A 17,983-nucleotide genomic window follows, 5' to 3' on the forward strand; every position below is an offset into this window, starting at 1 on the left:
GTTCTGTGAAGAAAATGGGATAATGCATGAGTTCTCAGCTCCAAGGACTCCACAACAGAATGGTGTAGTGGAAAGAAAGAATAGATCACTAATCGAAGCTGCAAGAACAATGGTTGAAGAGTCAAAACTCCCAACATACTTTTGGGATGAGGCTGTTAACTATGCATGTTACACTCAGAATATTTCTCTAATCAATCTGGCAAAAGACATGACTCCCTATCAATTGTTCAAGAGAAGAAAACCAACTTTAAACTTTCTTCATGTCTTTGGTTGCAAATGCTACATTCTAAGGAATCAACCTGATCACAAAGGGAAGTTTGATGCAAAGGCTGATGAAGGAATATTGGTTGGTTATTCTGCTGGAAAATCATATAGGGTCTACAATCTAAGAACCAACATTGTCATGGAATCTGTGCATGTTGTGTTTGATGATAAAAAGATTGATGGACTAACAGATGAGGGACATCATGAATGACTCAAATTTGATAACATTGAGATATATTGTGATGATAGTGAAGATGAGAATGATGGAGAAGGCACCTCGAAAAGAATTCAAAATCTGCTTTTGGATAATGCACAAAGTGCTGCATCAGTTGAAAGTCACAATTCAGCATCCGTTGAAAGAAGTAATGCAGCATCCGTTGAAAGACAAAGTGCATCATCCGTTGAATTACATAATGAAGCATCCGTTGATCATAGTCTATCAACAGATAATCAATTCACTTCATCAGTTGATAGAACTCCCAGTTCCTTTCAAAGGATCAATAACTCAAGGGGAGTTTCAGCCAATTAACACTCTATCTCACATCATGACAATACTGAGGCAACCTCATCTAGAGCTAATTTACCACCTCAAAGGAAATGGACCAAGAATCACCCTTTTGAATTGATCATTGGTGATGCAACATCTAAAGTGCAAACTAGAAGGGCTACTCAAGATGAATATCTATATAGTAGTTTTCTATCACAGGAGGAACCTAAGAGAGTGGAAGAAGCTCTACTGGATCCAGATTGGATTTTATCAATGCAAGAGGAGCTAAACCAATTTGAGAGGAACAAGGTATGGAAGCTGGTACCCAAGCCAAAGAACAAGAGCTCTATTGATACAAAATGGGTATTCAGAAACAAGATGGATGAAAATGGCATTGTCATAAGGAATAAAGCCAGATTGGTTGCCAAGGGCTATTCTCAACAAGAGGGAATAGATTTTGATGAGACATTTGCTCCAGTTGCAAGACTTGAAGCCATCAGAATCTTTCTCTCGAACATACTATAAAAAATACTAAATAAAGTCGAATCAAATAGATTATAGAGTCTTAAATCTCTCGAACAAAGTTCTCCAAATTGAAAATATGAAAATTACAGAAGTAAAATGTAAACGACTAGATTGTAGTAGAATTCTAACTAAAAATAGTCGGGCCACTACATCCTTTTATTGAAAAATTTATTGAAAAATAAAGAAAATAAATAGAGAATAACGCTTTCTCTAAATCTTCAATCTTTAAGCATCCTTAAGCTATATTCGCATGACAAACAACCAAGACATCTGGATTTTTGGAAATAAGAGCAGTCACATGCATCGTTCCAAAGGTAACAAGCCTCCAAAGCGTCCCACCAATGACATCGCCATTCGTCCTAGCAAATATAGCGTTCAAAGTGCAAGAACCAGATGGTTCCGAAGGAGATATTTTTCCTACAGGCCCTGTCAAAGAAAGTAAGCAAAGTCTCTCAGAAAATATTGTTGGATGTACTGATGAGATGAGGCTTATGGAAGCATCTGTAATCATTCCTGAACCACCCAGAACATTCATAAAAATATTTCTTGAATGAGCAAACTGTTTCAGCCATTCAATGACATCTTTCCCAGGCGGGATTTCAAGAACAATAGACTTCATTTCCGAAGTCATTTCGATGGTGTTTTCTTTCACCTTGTTTTTTGAACCACGAGGACGTCCTCGTGGCCTGGAGAATGAAAAATGACCACCAGACGCCACAATATCGTTTTCACCAGACTGGCCCATATTATTTATATCATTACCAACTCCTGGATTAGACATTCGAGTGTTTGGCAATGGTTGAGAGTGGTGTTCTTCGCTGTTAATTATAGTAGGATTAGTGTAGCCCATTGAATTTGGGATTTGAAGAGCAAGTGAAGAGTAATTCATAGAATTTGAGAAAGAAAATGATACTTGTGATTCATCTTTTGAAGGTTAAGCAAAGATATATAATATTGGGTGAAATGTGATTAGAGTTGTGGGTTATAGTCCTTTTTATAATTGAATTTGACGTGCTCTCTCAAGAAATACAAAGATTATATACAGTTGGAAAAAGTATTATTTTTCTTTTCCAGGAATTTGAATTGAATAATCAATCCTTATCATATTTTCTAAAATTGAGAGGCCAAAAAGTTGTTAATATTTGATTCGTCTCATAAAAAAGCGTTATACCAATATACGATTACAGATGAATTTCTAAAACTAGAATCAAAATATTAAACAAATATACAACGTTTATTTACCAATAGATGTCATCGACAAAAATATTAGGCACGAATTTTAAATATTAAATTATTTTGATTGCAAAATCGAAAACATATTTAAACATTATGGTCTGTAAAATTTAATTATTAATTTACTATTTCTCTTCATTGTTTTCCGTGCTCATATCAGTATTTTTTGGTGCATTATTATCGTAATATTATGAGATTTAGTTGAGAACTTCCTCTGCCACCTTAAACTTTCAGATGAACTGGTTACTTAATGATCTATCATAGCTTAGTCAGACTAAGTTCGACTCCTTACTTTTGAGTTAGGGGAGTATTAAAATAATATTATAAGATTCAGTTGGGGTATTTTTCTAATATCTTCAGATTTTAGGTGAGCTGATATCTAATAATATTCTAATTTTTGTGTGTTATTTGATCCGTCTTTTATTAATATTTTCAACTGTTTAAACGATAATTACTACATAAACATACTCAATAGAGGAAAAGTTTATAATTTTTTAGATATCTTACACTCCCTCAAAATATAATATAATTGCAAAAGTAACTACATTTCTTTTACAATTGTTTGTAGTTGAATGATCAATTCTAATAATATTTTCTATAAATGTTAGGATAAAAGATTGTTGGTCGAAATCATACGAAAACGATACAAAAATACCATCATTGATGAATTTTCGATGAATTTTCTATAAGAAGGATACAAAAGATTAAGTCACTAACGCCTAGATAGAAAATAAAATATGAAGGTTTCATATTATAGAATGGTGAAAATAAAATAAATTTGTAGGTTTTTCGGAAATTATAATATAAAAATATCAATTAATGGATTAAAAACCATCTTTAATACTTGTTAACTCTATTGATTTATGATCTACCTTGGTTAGTTGTCGAAAAATAAAGTGAAGTGTAGATGAGAGCGGGGCTATTCAAAAAATTCAAAATCTGAGACCAAGTCGGATCCAATCCAAAAAAGTACGGGCTGGCTCGTCCCGAGATACAGACCTTCAAAGAGTCTTTTTTTATTTAAAAGTCCGACCCTAAAAATTCGTGTAAAAGTCCGGTATTGAAAAAATTGGATAGTAGTCCAGATTAAAAGAAGCATGATTCGGGCGGGATAAAAATTTGAGCTTTTTGATAAAATTCATTTTCTATATAAAATTTTTAATAATTCTCAAATATATATTACATTATTAGAACTTTAGAAGTTGAATACGATATATTTTATTAGTTGTCAATTTGATACCCTGAATAACAATCAATAATTTGTTAATTGTCAATTTAATACTCTAAATATTAGAATTTAAGGTTAATAAATGAGATATTTAAATGTAATATAAAAAAATTATTTATTTTAGTATCAAATTATTTGTCATAATCTAAAATATTAGTTCTTTGACAAAAAAATAGTAACTCATGATCTCTAAAACACTCACTTTAACTTTACTTTAACAACTTAAACTTTCTGACAATGTATTAGATCGTGGTGTCGGATTCGAATTCTTGCTTTTAAGTGAGAGGGTGTTATAATAATATTATAAGATCCAGTAGAAATAATATCTTAAAATTTTAGATGACCCGGTTACTAAACATGCATAACATTCTAATATTTATGTATTATTTGATCAGTCTTTCATTACCGAGTTTCACAGTTCAAGCCGCATATTACTAAAAAACAGGCTCAAAAGAGGAAAAATGTGCAATTTTGCCCATATCTTCCCTCCCTCTGAAATATAATACAATAGCAAAAATAATTATTATGTTTCCCTTTTTGATTATATATATTTGAATGATCACTTTAATAATATTTTCAAGGTAAAATTTAGAAAATTTTACCCTGTTTTGGGTCTAATTTATGTGCGGGATACCTAAAGTAAAATCATTTTTTTTGTTTTTCAATTTAAGTCTGATCATGTGTGTATATAAAAAAAAATACTTTGAATACACTTATGAAAACTTATACATGAAATAATTGAAATAATTTACATTTTAATTTATATAAGATTTTACTAGAAAATCCATCAAAATCCACATGTTTTTCAAATAAAAAGAAATTTGTGGACTTTTAAATATCGTCTGAAATTTTTAAAATCCAAATTAAATACCCTAAGATTTTGATAGATTTTTTTAAATCTGGATTGAATACACATTTACAATCCAAATTGAATACCTCCATATTTTGCATAATTTTACAAAATCTAAATTAAATACCCATAATATTAAAAATCCTTAAAATCTTATTTGAAAACACCTCTCTAAATTGTTCATGCACACCTTATTTGTATAAACAAATTTTGATAAACACCATTAGAGACGAGACTCTATGCGGACTGTGTAAAATTAAAATTAACAATAATGAATTTATATTTATATTATTATTCAATCTCCAAAATCAACGAATTACTTAAAATTTATATTATTATTCATTGTCTAAAATTTAAATTGAATACACAATGTGGGATTTCATTGATACTTTTATGTTATAAGTTATTTTAATAATATATTTTATCAAACAAATTTGAGATTTCACGTTCTCAAAGATTTTACTCCCTCCGTCCTCTTCATTCTGGTTATTTCCGATTATGTCCCGAAATTATATTTCACTCTTAATTAATATGATCATTTAAGGGTTAATTATGTTAATGTTTTTGAAAAGTAGAATAATTTTTTGATAACTTTTAATTTGTTTGATATTTTGATAACTTTTTGAATCAAAGGTGAGAATGATAAAATAAGTGGGACAGAACTAGGAGTAATATTTTATCAAAATATATTGGATTATGGGTAGTTGAGGTGGGGTGGGTTGGATAACTGGATTAGGAAATTGATTTCAAATGAATCGGCTACAAGCCCAATATTTCTGCAATTGCTCTGAATTTAGGGCTTTCGAGATAAATGGATTGGGATTACAAATAAAAAATGACTTCATTTGCACATAAAGATTATATCTATATTTTTGGCTTTCGAGATAAGTATTAGAGTTATAATTTTTATTTTTTCTCTTTGAATGCTCTAATTCTTTACAAAGTGTACCATTTGTAACATTTTTATTTTTTCTTAGAACTTCTGTAGGATAATGTTTAAAATCACATTCGCACATTATCGAACGAACTGAAAACCTCTTTAATATTAAAAAAATCTTTTTATAACTAGCAAATTACCATGCTATGATAACTCAATAAAAAAAGTCCAAAAAATATATAACTGTAGATACTCACTCACAAATATAAAAAAACAAGCACCGGAGAAAAAGAAAATATATATATATACAAGAGCAACGATACCCGTTATTCGAGTTGAGTATACAAGAAAATCAAATAAAACTACCAATATATTGAGAAAAGGTTGCTACTAAAATAAAAAGAGAAAGACATCCACTATTAAGGAAAACGATATTTAAAACAGAATCCTAAAGAATTTGGAGGCGTTGAAGCGTGCATCGCAAGTAAAAATATTCAAATCCGAAATAAATAGATTTTAGAGATGTAAAACATACTATAAAAAATACTAAATAAAGTCGAATCAAATAGATTATAGAGTCTTAAATCTCTCGAACAAAGTTCTCCAAATTGAAAATAGTAAAATGTAAACGACTAGATTGTAGTAGAATTCTAACTAAAACTAGTCGGGCCACTACATCCTTTTATTGAAAAATAAAGAAAATAAATAGAGAATAACGCTTTCTCTAAATCTTCAATCTTTAAGCATCCTTAAGCTATATTCGCATGACAAACAACCAAGACATCTGGATTTTTGGAAATAAGAGTAGTCACATGCATCGTTCCAAAGGTAACAAGCCTCCAAAGCGTCCCACCATTGACATCGCCATTCGTCCTAGCAAATATAGCATTCAAAGTGCAAGAACCAGATGGTTCCGAAGGAGATATTTTTCCTACAGGCCCTGTCAAAGAAATTAAGCAAAGTCTCTCAGAAAATATTGTTGGATGTACTGATGAGATGAGGCTTATGGAAGCATCTGTAATCATTCCTGAACCACCCAGAACATTCATAAAAATATTTCTGGAATGAGCAAACTGTTTCAGCCATTCAATGACATCTTTCCCAGGCGGGATTTCAAGAACAATAGACTTCATTTCCGAAGTCATTTCGATGGTGTTTTCTTTCGCCTTGTTTTTTGAACCACGAGGACGTCCTCGTGGCCTGGAGAATGAAAAATGACCACCAGACGCCACAATATCGTTTTCACCAGACTGGCCCATATTATTTATATCATTACCAACTCCTGGATTAGACATTCGAGTGTTTGGCAATGGTTGAGAGTGGTGTTCTTCGCTGTTAATTATAGTAGGATTAGTGTAGCCCATTGAATTTGGGATTTGAAGAGCAGGTGAAGAGTAATTCATAGAATTTGAGAAAGAAAACGAATACTTGTGATTCATCTTTGAAGGTTAAGCAAAGATATATAATATTGGGTGAAATGTGATTAGAGTTGTGGGTTATAGTCCTTTTTATAATTGAATTTGACGTGCTCTCTCAAGAAATACAAAGATTCCATACAGTTGGAAAAAGTATTATTTTCTTTTCCAGGAATTTGAATTGAATAATCAATCCTTATCATATTTTCTAAAATTGAGAGGCCAAAAAGTTGTTAATATTTGATTCGTCTCATAAAAAAGCGTTATACCAATATACGATTACAGATGAATTTCTAAAACTAGAATCGAAATATTAAACAAATATACAACGTTTATTTACCAATAGATGTCATCGACAAAAATATTAGGCACGAATTTTAAATATTAAATTATTTTGATTGCAAAATCGAAAACATATTTAAACATTATGGTCTGTAAAATTTAATTATTAATTTACTATTTCTCTTCATTGTTTTCCGTGCTCATATCAGTATTTTTTGGTGCATTATTATCGTAATATTATGAGATTTAGTTGAGAACTTCCTCTGCCACCTTAAACTTTCAGATGAACTGGTTACTTAATGATCTATCATAGCTTAGTCAGACTAAGTTCGACTCCTTACTTTTGAGTTAGGGGAGTATTAAAATAATATTATAAGATTCAGTTGGGGTATTTTTCTAATATCTTCAGATTTTAGGTGAGCTGATATCTAATAATATTCTAATTTTTGTGTGTTATTTGATCCTTCTTTTATTAATATTTTCAACTGTTTAAACGATAATTACTACATAAACATACTCAATAGAGGAAAAGTTTATAATTTTTTAGATATCTTACACTCCCTCAAAATATAATATAATTGCAAAAGTAACTACATTTCTTTTACAATTGTTTGTAGTTGAATGATCAATTCTAATAATATTTTCTATAAATGTTAGGATAAAAGATTGTTGGTCGAAATCATACGAAAACGATACAAAATACCATCATTGATGAATTTTCGATGAATTTTCTATAAGAAGGATACAAAAGATTAAGTCACTAACGCCCAGATAGAAAATAAAATATGAAGGTTTCATATTATAGAATGGTGAAAATAAAATAAATTTGTAGGTTTTTCGGAAATTATAATATAAAAATATCAATTAATGGATTAAAAACCATCTTTAATACTTGTTAACTCTATTGATTTATGATCTACCTTGGTTAGTTGTCGAAAAATAAAGTGAAGTGTAGATGAGAGCGGGGCTATTCAAAAAATTCAAAATCTGAGACCAAGTCAGATCCAATCCAAAAAAGTACGGGCTGGCTCGTCCCGAGATACAGACCATCAAAGAGCCTTTTTTATTTAAAAGTCCGACCCTAAAAATTCGTGTAAAGTCCGGTATTGAAAAAATTGGATAGTAGTCCAGATTAAAAGAAGCATGATTCGGGCGGGATAAAAATTTGAGCTTTTTGATAAAATTCATTTTCTATATAAATTTTTAATAATTCTCAAATATATATTACATTATTAGAACTTAGAAGTTGAATACGATATATTTTATTAGTTGTCAATTTGATACCCTGAATAACAATCAATAATTTGTTAATTGTCAATTTAATACTCTAAATATTAGAATTTAAGGTTAATAAATGAGATATTTAAATGTAATATAAAAAAATTATTTATTTTAGTATCAAATTATTTGTCATAATCTAAAATATTAGTTCTTTGACAAAAAAATAGTAACTCATGATCTCTAAAACACTCACTTTAACTTTACTTTAACAACTTAAACTTTCTGACAATGTATTAGATCGTGGTGTCGGATTCGAATTCTTGCTTTTAAGTGAGAGGGTGTTATAATAATATTATAAGATCCAGTAGAAATAATATCTTAAAATTTTAGATGACCCGGTTACTAAACATGCATAACATTCTAATATTTATGTATTATTTGATCAGTCTTTCATTACCGAGTTTCACTGTTCAAGCCGCATATTACTAAAAAACAGGCTCAAAAGAGGAAAAATGTGCAATTTTGCCCGATATCTTCCCTCCCTCTGAAATATAATACAATAGCAAAAATAATTATTATGTTTCCCTTTTTGATTATATATATTTGAATGATCACTTTAATAATATTTTCAAGGTAAAATTTAGAAAATTTTACCCTGTTTTGGGTCTAATTTATGTGCGGGATACATAAAGTAAAATCATTTTTTTTGTTTTTCAATTTAAGTCTGATCATGTGTGTATATAAAAAAAATACTTTGAATACACTTATGAAAACTTATACATGAAATAATTGAAATAATTTACATTTTAATTTATATAAGATTTTACTAGAAAATCCATCAAAATCCACATGTTTTTCAAATAAAAAGAAATTTGTGGACTTTTAAATATTCGTCTGAAATTTTTAAAATCCCAAATTAAATACCCTAAGATTTTGATAGATTTTTTTAAATCTGGATTGAATACACATTTACAATCCAAATTGAATACCTCCATATTTTGCATAATTTTACAAAATCTAAATTAAATACCCATAATATTAAAAATCCTTAAAATCTTATTTGAAAACACCTCTCTAAATTGTTCATGCACACCTTATTTGTATAAACAAATTTTGATAAACACCATTAGAGACGAGACTCTATGCTGGACTGTGTAAAATTAAAATTAACAATAATGAATTTATATTTATATTATTATTCAATCTCCAAAATCAACGAATTACTTAAAATTTATATTATTATTCATTGTCTAAAATTTAAATTGAATACACAATGTGGGATTTCATTGATACTTTTATGTTATAAGTTATTTTAATAATATATTTTATCAAACAAATTTGAGATTTCACGTTCTCAAAGATTTTACTCCCTCCGTCCTCTTCATTCTGGTTATTTCCGATTATGTCCCGAAATTATATTTCACTCTTAATTAATATGATCATTTAAGGGTTAATTATGTTAATGTTTTTGAAAAGTAGAATAATTTTTTGATAACTTTTAATTTGTTTGATATTTTGATAACTTTTTGAATCAAAGGTGAGAATGATAAAATAAGTGGGACAGAACTAGGAGTAATATTTTATCAAAATATATTGGATTATGGGTAGTTGAGGTGGGGTGGGTTGGATAACTGGATTAGGAAATTGATTTCAAATGAATCGGCTACAAGCCCAATATTTCTGCAATTGCTCTGAATTTAGGGCTTTCGAGATAAATGGATTGGGATTACAAATAAAAAATGACTTCATTTGCACGTAAAGATTATATCTATATTTTTGGCTTTCGAGATAAGTATTAGAGTTATAATTTTTATTTTTTCTCTTTGAATGCTCTAATTCTTTACAAAGTGTACCATTTGTAACATTTTTATTTTTTCTTAGAACTTCTGTAGGATAATGTTTAAAATCACATTCGCACATTATCGAACGAACTGAAAACCTCTTTAATATTAAAAAAATCTTTTTATAACTAGCAAATTACCATGCTATGATAACTCAATAAAAAAAGTCCAAAAAATATATAACTGTAGATACTCACTCACAAATATAAAAAAACAAGCACCGGAGAAAAAGAAAATATATATATATACAAGAGCAACGATACCCGTTATTCGAGTTGAGTATACAAGAAAATCAAATAAAACTACCAATATATTGAGAAAAGGTTGCTACTAAAATAAAAAGAGAAAGACATCCACTATTAAGGAAAACGATATTTAAAACAGAATCCTAAAGAATTTGGAGGCGTTGAAGCGTGCATCGCAAGTAAAAATATTCAAATCCGAAATAAATAGATTTTAGAGATGTAAAACATACTATAAAAAATACTAAATAAAGTCGAATCAAATAGATTATAGAGTCTTAAATCTCTCGAACAAAGTTCTCCAAATTGAAAATAGTAAAATGTAAACGACTAGATTGTAGTAGAATTCTAACTAAAAATAGTCGGGCCACTACATCCTTTTATTGAAAAATAAAGAAAATAAATAGAGAATAACGCTTTCTCTAAATCTTCAATCTTTAAGCATCCTTAAGCTATATTCGCATGACAAACAACCAAGACATCTGGATTTTTGGAAATAAGAGCAGTCACATGCATCGTTCCAAAGGTAACAAGCCTCCAAAGCGTCCCACCAATGACATCGCCATTCGTCCTAGCAAATATAGCGTTCAAAGTACAAGAACCAGATGGTTCCGAAGGAGATATTTTTCCTACAGGCCCTGTCAAAGAAAGTAAGCAAAGTCTCTCAGAAAATATTGTTGGATGTACTGATGAGATGAGGCTTATGGAAGCATCTGTAATCATTCCTGAACCACCCAGAACATTCATAAAAATATTTCTTGAATGAGCAAACTGTTTCAGCCATTCAATGACATCTTTCCCAGGCGGGATTTCAAGAACAATAGACTTCATTTCCGAAGTCATTTCGATGGTGTTTTCTTTCGCCTTGTTTTTTGAACCACGAGGACGTCCTCGTGGCCTGGAGAATGAAAAATGACCACCAGACGCCACAATATCGTTTTCACCAGACTGGCCCATATTATTTATATCATTACCAACTCCTGGATTAGACATTCGAGTGTTTGGCAATGGTTGAGAGTGGTGTTCTTCGCTGTTAATTATAGTAGGATTAGTGTAGCCCATTGAATTTGGGATTTGAAGAGCAGGTGAAGAGTAATTCATAGAATTTGAGAAAGAAAACGAATACTTGTGATTCATCTTTTGAAGGTTAAGCAAAGATATATAATATTGGGTGAAATGTGATTAGAGTTGTGGGTTATAGTCCTTTTTATAATTGAATTTGACGTGCTCTCTCAAGAAATACAAAGATTCCATACAGTTGGAAAAGGTATTATTTTTCTTTTCCAGGAATTTGAATTGAATAATCAATCCTTATCATATTTTCTAAAATTGAGAGGCCAAAAAGTTGTTAATATTTGATTCGTCTCATAAAAAAGCGTTATACCAATATACGATTACAGATGAATTTCTAAAACTAGAATCGAAATATTAAACAAATATACAACGTTTATTTACCAATAGATGTCATCGACAAAAATATTAGGCACGAATTTTAAATATTAAATTATTTTGATTGCAAAATCGAAAACATATTTAAACATTATGGTCTGTAAAATTTAATTATTAATTTACTATTTCTCTTCATTGTTTTCCGTGCTCATATCAGTATTTTTTGGTGCATTATTATCGTAATATTATGAGATTTAGTTGAGAACTTCCTCTGCCACCTTAAACTTTCAGATGAACTGGTTACTTAATGATCTATCATAGCTTAGTCAGACTAAGTTCGACTCCTTACTTTTGAGTTAGGGGAGTATTAAAATAATATTATAAGATTCAGTTGGGGTATTTTTCTAATATCTTCAGATTTTAGGTGAGCTGATATCTAATAATATTCTAATTTTTGTGTGTTATTTGATCCGTCTTTTATTAATATTTTCAACTGTTTAAACGATAATTACTACATAAACATACTCAATAGAGGAAAAGTTTATAATTTTTTAGATATCTTACACTCCCTCAAAATATAATATAATTGCAAAAGTAACTACATTTCTTTTACAATTGTTTGTAGTTGAATGATCAATTCTAATAATATTTTCTATAAATGTTAGGATAAAAGATTGTTGGTCGAAATCATACGAAAACGATACAAAAATACCATCATTGATGAATTTTCGATGAATTTTCTATAAGAAGGATACAAAAGATTAAGTCACTAACGCCTAGATAGAAAATAAAATATGAAGGTTTCATATTATAGAATGGTGAAAATAAAATAAATTTGTAGGTTTTTCGGAAATTATAATATAAAAATATCAATTAATGGATTAAAAACCATCTTTAATACTTGTTAACTCTATTGATTTATGATCTACCTTGGTTAGTTGTCGAAAAATAAAGTGAAGTGTAGATGAGAGCGGGGCTATTCAAAAAATTCAAAATCTGAGACCAAGTCGGATCCAATCCAAAAAAGTACGGGCTGGCTCGTCCCGAGATACAGACCTTCAAAGAGTCTTTTTTTATTTAAAAGTCCGACCCTAAAAATTCGTGTAAAAGTCCGGTATTGAAAAAATTGGATAGTAGTCCAGATTAAAAGAAGCATGATTCGGGCGGGATAAAAATTTGAGCTTTTTGATAAAATTCATTTTCTATATAAAATTTTTAATAATTCTCAAATATATATTACATTATTAGAACTTAGAAGTTGAATACGATATATTTTATTAGTTGTCAATTTGATACCCTGAATAACAATCAATAATTTGTTAATTGTCAATTTAATACTCTAAATATTAGAATTTAAGGTTAATAAATGAGATATTTAAATGTAATATAAAAAAATTATTTGTTTTAGTATCAAATTATTTGTCATAATCTAAAATATTAGTTCTTTGACAAAAAAATAGTAACTCATGATCTCTAAAACACTCACTTTAACTTTACTTTAACAACTTAAACTTTCTGACAATGTATTAGATCGTGGTGTCGGATTCGAATTCTTGCTTTTAAGTGAGAGGGTGTTATAATAATATTATAAGATCCAGTAGAAATAATATCTTAAAATTTTAGATGACCCGGTTACTAAACATGCATAACATTCTAATATTTATGTATTATTTGATCAGTCTTTCATTACCGAGTTTCACTGTTCAAGCCGCATATTACTAAAAAACAGGCTCAAAAGAGGAAAAATGTGCAATTTTGCCGATATCTTCCCTCCCTCTGAAATATAATACAATAGCAAAAATAATTATTATGTTTCCCTTTTTGATTATATATATTTGAATGATCACTTTAATAATATTTTCAAGGTAAAATTTAGAAAATTTTACCCTGTTTTGGGTCTAATTTATGTGCGGGATACATAAAGTAAAATCATTTTTTTTGTTTTTCAATTTAAGTCTGATCATGTGTGTATATAAAAAAAATACTTTGAATACACTTATGAAAACTTATACATGAAATAATTGAAATAATTTACATTTTAATTTATATAAGATTTTACTAGAAAATCCATCAAAATCCACATGTTTTTCAAATAAAAAGAAATTTGTGGACTTTTAAATATCGTCTGAAATTTTTAAAATCCAAATTAAATACCCTAAGATTTTGATAGATTTTTTTAAATCTGGATTGAATACACATTTACAATCCAAATTGAATACCTCCATATTTTGCATAATTTTACAAAATCTAAATTAAATACCCATAATATTAAAAATCCTTAAAATCTTATTTGAAAACACCTCTCTAAATTGTTCATGCACACCTTATTTGTATAAACAAATTTTGATAAACACCATTAGAGACGAGACTCTATGCGGACTGTGTAAAATTAAAATTAACAATAATGAATTTATATTTATATTATTATTCAATCTCCAAAATCAACGAATTACTTAAAATTTATATTATTATTCATTGTCTAAAATTTAAATTGAATACACAATGTGGGATTTCATTGATACTTTTATGTTATAAGTTATTTTAATAATATATTTTATCAAACAAATTTGAGATTTCACGTTCTCAAAGATTTTACTCCCTCCGTCCTCTTCATTCTGGTTATTTCCGATTATGTCCCGAAATTATATTTCACTCTTAATTAATATGATCATTTAAGGGTTAATTATGTTAATGTTTTTGAAAAGTAGAATAATTTTTTGATAACTTTTAATTTGTTTGATATTTTGATAACTTTTTGAATCAAAGGTGAGAATGATAAAATAAGTGGGACCGAACTAGGAGTAATATTTTATCAAAATATATTGGATTATGGGTAGTTGAGGTGGGGTGGGTTGGATAACTGGATTAGGAAATTGATTTCAAATGAATCGGCTACAAGCCCAATATTTCTGCAATTGCTCTGAATTTAGGGCTTTCGAGATAAATGGATTGGGATTACAAATAAAAAATGACTTCATTTGCACGTAAAGATTATATCTATATTTTTGGCTTTCGAGATAAGTATTAGAGTTATAATTTTTATTTTTTCTCTTTGAATGCTCTAATTCTTTACAAAGTGTACCATTTGTAACATTTTTATTTTTTCTTAGAACTTCTGTAGGATAATGTTTAAAATCACATTCGCACATTATCGAACGAACTGAAAACCTCTTTAATATTAAAAAAATCTTTTTATAACTAGCAAATTACCATGCTATGATAACTCAATAAAAAAGTCCAAAAAATATATAACTGTAGATACTCACTCACAAATATAAAAAAACAAGCACCGGAGAAAAAGAAAATATATATATATACAAGAGCAACGATACCCGTTATTCGAGTTGAGTATACAAGAAAATCAAATAAAACTACCAATATATTGAGAAAAGGTTGCTACTAAAATAAAAAGAGAAAGACATCCACTATTAAGGAAAACGATATTTAAAACAGAATCCTAAAGAATTTGGAGGCGTTGAAGCGTGCATCGCAAGTAAAAATATTCAAATCCGAAATAAATAGATTTTAGAGATGTAAAACATACTATAAAAAATACTAAATAAAGTCGAATCAAATAGATTATAGAGTCTTAAATCTCTCGAACAAAGTTCTCCAAATTGAAAATAGTAAAATGTAAACGACTAGATTGTAGTAGAATTCTAACTAAAAATAGTCGGGCCACTACATCCTTTTATTGAAAAATAAAGAAAATAAATAGAGAATAACGCTTTCTCTAAATCTTCAATCTTTAAGCATCCTTAAGCTATATTCGCATGACAAACAACCAAGACATCTGGATTTTTGGAAATAAGAGCAGTCACATGCATCGTTCCAAAGGTAACAAGCCTCCAAAGCGTCCCACCAATGACATCGCCATTCGTCCTAGCAAATATAGCGTTCAAAGTACAAGAACCAGATGGTTCCGAAGGAGATATTTTTCCTACAGGCCCTGTCAAAGAAAGTAAGCAAAGTCTCTCAGAAAATATTGTTGGATGTACTGATGAGATGAGGCTTATGGAAGCATCTGTAATCATTCCTGAACCACCCAGAACATTCATAAAAATATTTCTTGAATGAGCAAACTGTTTTCAGCCATTCAATGACATCTTTCCCAGGCGGGATTTCAAGAACAATAGACTTCATTTCCGAAGTCATTTCGATGGTGTTTTCTTTCGCCTTGTTTTTTGAACCACGAGGACGTCCTCGTGGCCTGGAGAATGAAAAATGACCACCAGACGCCACAATATCGTTTTCACCAGACTGGCCCATATTATTTATATCATTACCAACTCCTGGATTAGACATTCGAGTGTTTGGCAATGGTTGAGAGTGGTGTTCTTCGCTGTTAATTATAGTAGGATTAGTGTAGCCCATTGAATTTGGGATTTGAAGAGCAGGTGAAGAGTAATTCATAGAATTTGAGAAAGAAAACGAATACTTGTGATTCATCTTTTGAAGGTTAAGCAAAGATATATAATATTGGGTGAAATGTGATTAGAGTTGTGGGTTATAGTCCTTTTTATAATTGAATTTGACGTGCTCTCTCAAGAAATACAAAGATTCCATACAGTTGGAAAAGGTATTATTTTTCTTTTCCAGGAATTTGAATTGAATAATCAATCCTTATCATATTTTCTAAAATTGAGAGGCCAAAAAGTTGTTAATATTTGATTCGTCTCATAAAAAAGCGTTATACCAATATACGATTACAGATGAATTTCTAAAACTAGAATCGAAATATTAAACAAATATACAACGTTTATTTACCAATAGATGTCATCGACAAAAATATTAGGCACGAATTTTAAATATTAAATTATTTTGATTGCAAAATCGAAAACATATTTAAACATTATGGTCTGTAAAATTTAATTATTAATTTACTATTTCTCTTCATTGTTTTCCGTGCTCATATCAGTATTTTTTGGTGCATTATTATCGTAATATTATGAGATTTAGTTGAGAACTTCCTCTGCCACCTTAAACTTTCAGATGAACTGGTTACTTAATGATCTATCATAGCTTAGTCAGACTAAGTTCGACTCCTTACTTTTGAGTTAGGGGAGTATTAAAATAATATTATAAGATTCAGTTGGGGTATTTTTCTAATATCTTCAGATTTTAGGTGAGCTGATATCTAATAATATTCTAATTTTTGTGTGTTATTTGATCCGTCTTTTATTAATATTTTCAACTGTTTAAACGATAATTACTACATAAACATACTCAATAGAGGAAAAGTTTATAATTTTTTAGATATCTTACACTCCCTCAAAATATAATATAATTGCAAAAGTAACTACATTTCTTTTACAATTGTTTGTAGTTGAATGATCAATTCTAATAATATTTTCTATAAATGTTAGGATAAAAGATTGTTGGTCGAAATCATACGAAAACGATACAAAAATACCATCATTGATGAATTTTCGATGAATTTTCTATAAGAAGGATACAAAAGATTAAGTCACTAACGCCTAGATAGAAAATAAAATATGAAGGTTTCATATTATAGAATGGTGAAAATAAAATAAATTTGTAGGTTTTTCGGAAATTATAATATAAAAATATCAATTAATGGATTAAAAACCATCTTTAATACTTGTTAACTCTATTGATTTATGATCTACCTTGGTTAGTTGTCGAAAAATAAAGTGAAGTGTAGATGAGAGCGGGGCTATTCAAAAAATTCAAAATCTGAGACCAAGTCGGATCCAATCCAAAAAAGTACGGGCTGGCTCGTCCCGAGATACAGACCTTCAAAGAGTCTTTTTTTATTTAAAAGTCCGACCCTAAAAATTCGTGTAAAAGTCCGGTATTGAAAAAATTGGATAGTAGTCCAGATTAAAAGAAGCATGATTCGGGCGGGATAAAAATTTGAGCTTTTTGATAAAATTCATTTTCTATATAAAATTTTTAATAATTCTCAAATATATATTACATTATTAGAACTTAGAAGTTGAATACGATATATTTTATTAGTTGTCAATTTGATACCCTGAATAACAATCAATAATTTGTTAATTGTCAATTTAATACTCTAAATATTAGAATTTAAGGTTAATAAATGAGATATTTAAATGTAATATAAAAAAATTATTTGTTTTAGTATCAAATTATTTGTCATAA

The 17,983-nt window shown here is 29.1% G+C and overlaps 1 protein-coding gene across 1 annotated transcript; it reads right to left on the reverse strand.

Annotated features, from left to right (window-relative positions):
- Positions 1–1,511: 1,511 nt before the first annotated feature.
- LOC141700856 (AT-hook motif nuclear-localized protein 24-like) lies at positions 1,512–2,165 on the reverse strand. The gene has a single exon (XM_074504535.1). The coding sequence runs from the start codon at positions 2,163–2,165 to the stop codon at positions 1,512–1,514; it is 654 nt and encodes a 217-aa protein (XP_074360636.1).
- Positions 2,166–17,983: the final 15,818 nt, after the last annotated feature.

This window comes from Apium graveolens, unplaced genomic scaffold (genome assembly GCF_009905375.1).
Source record: "Apium graveolens cultivar Ventura unplaced genomic scaffold, ASM990537v1 ctg2986, whole genome shotgun sequence".
Taxonomy (NCBI): Eukaryota; Viridiplantae; Streptophyta; class Magnoliopsida; order Apiales; family Apiaceae; genus Apium; species Apium graveolens.

Bases quoted from the DNA above. Each gene is read 5' to 3' on its own strand.
- LOC141700856 (XM_074504535.1), bottom strand. From the start codon at position 2,165: ATGAATTACTCTTCACTTGCTCTTCAAATCCCAAATTCAATGGGCTAC.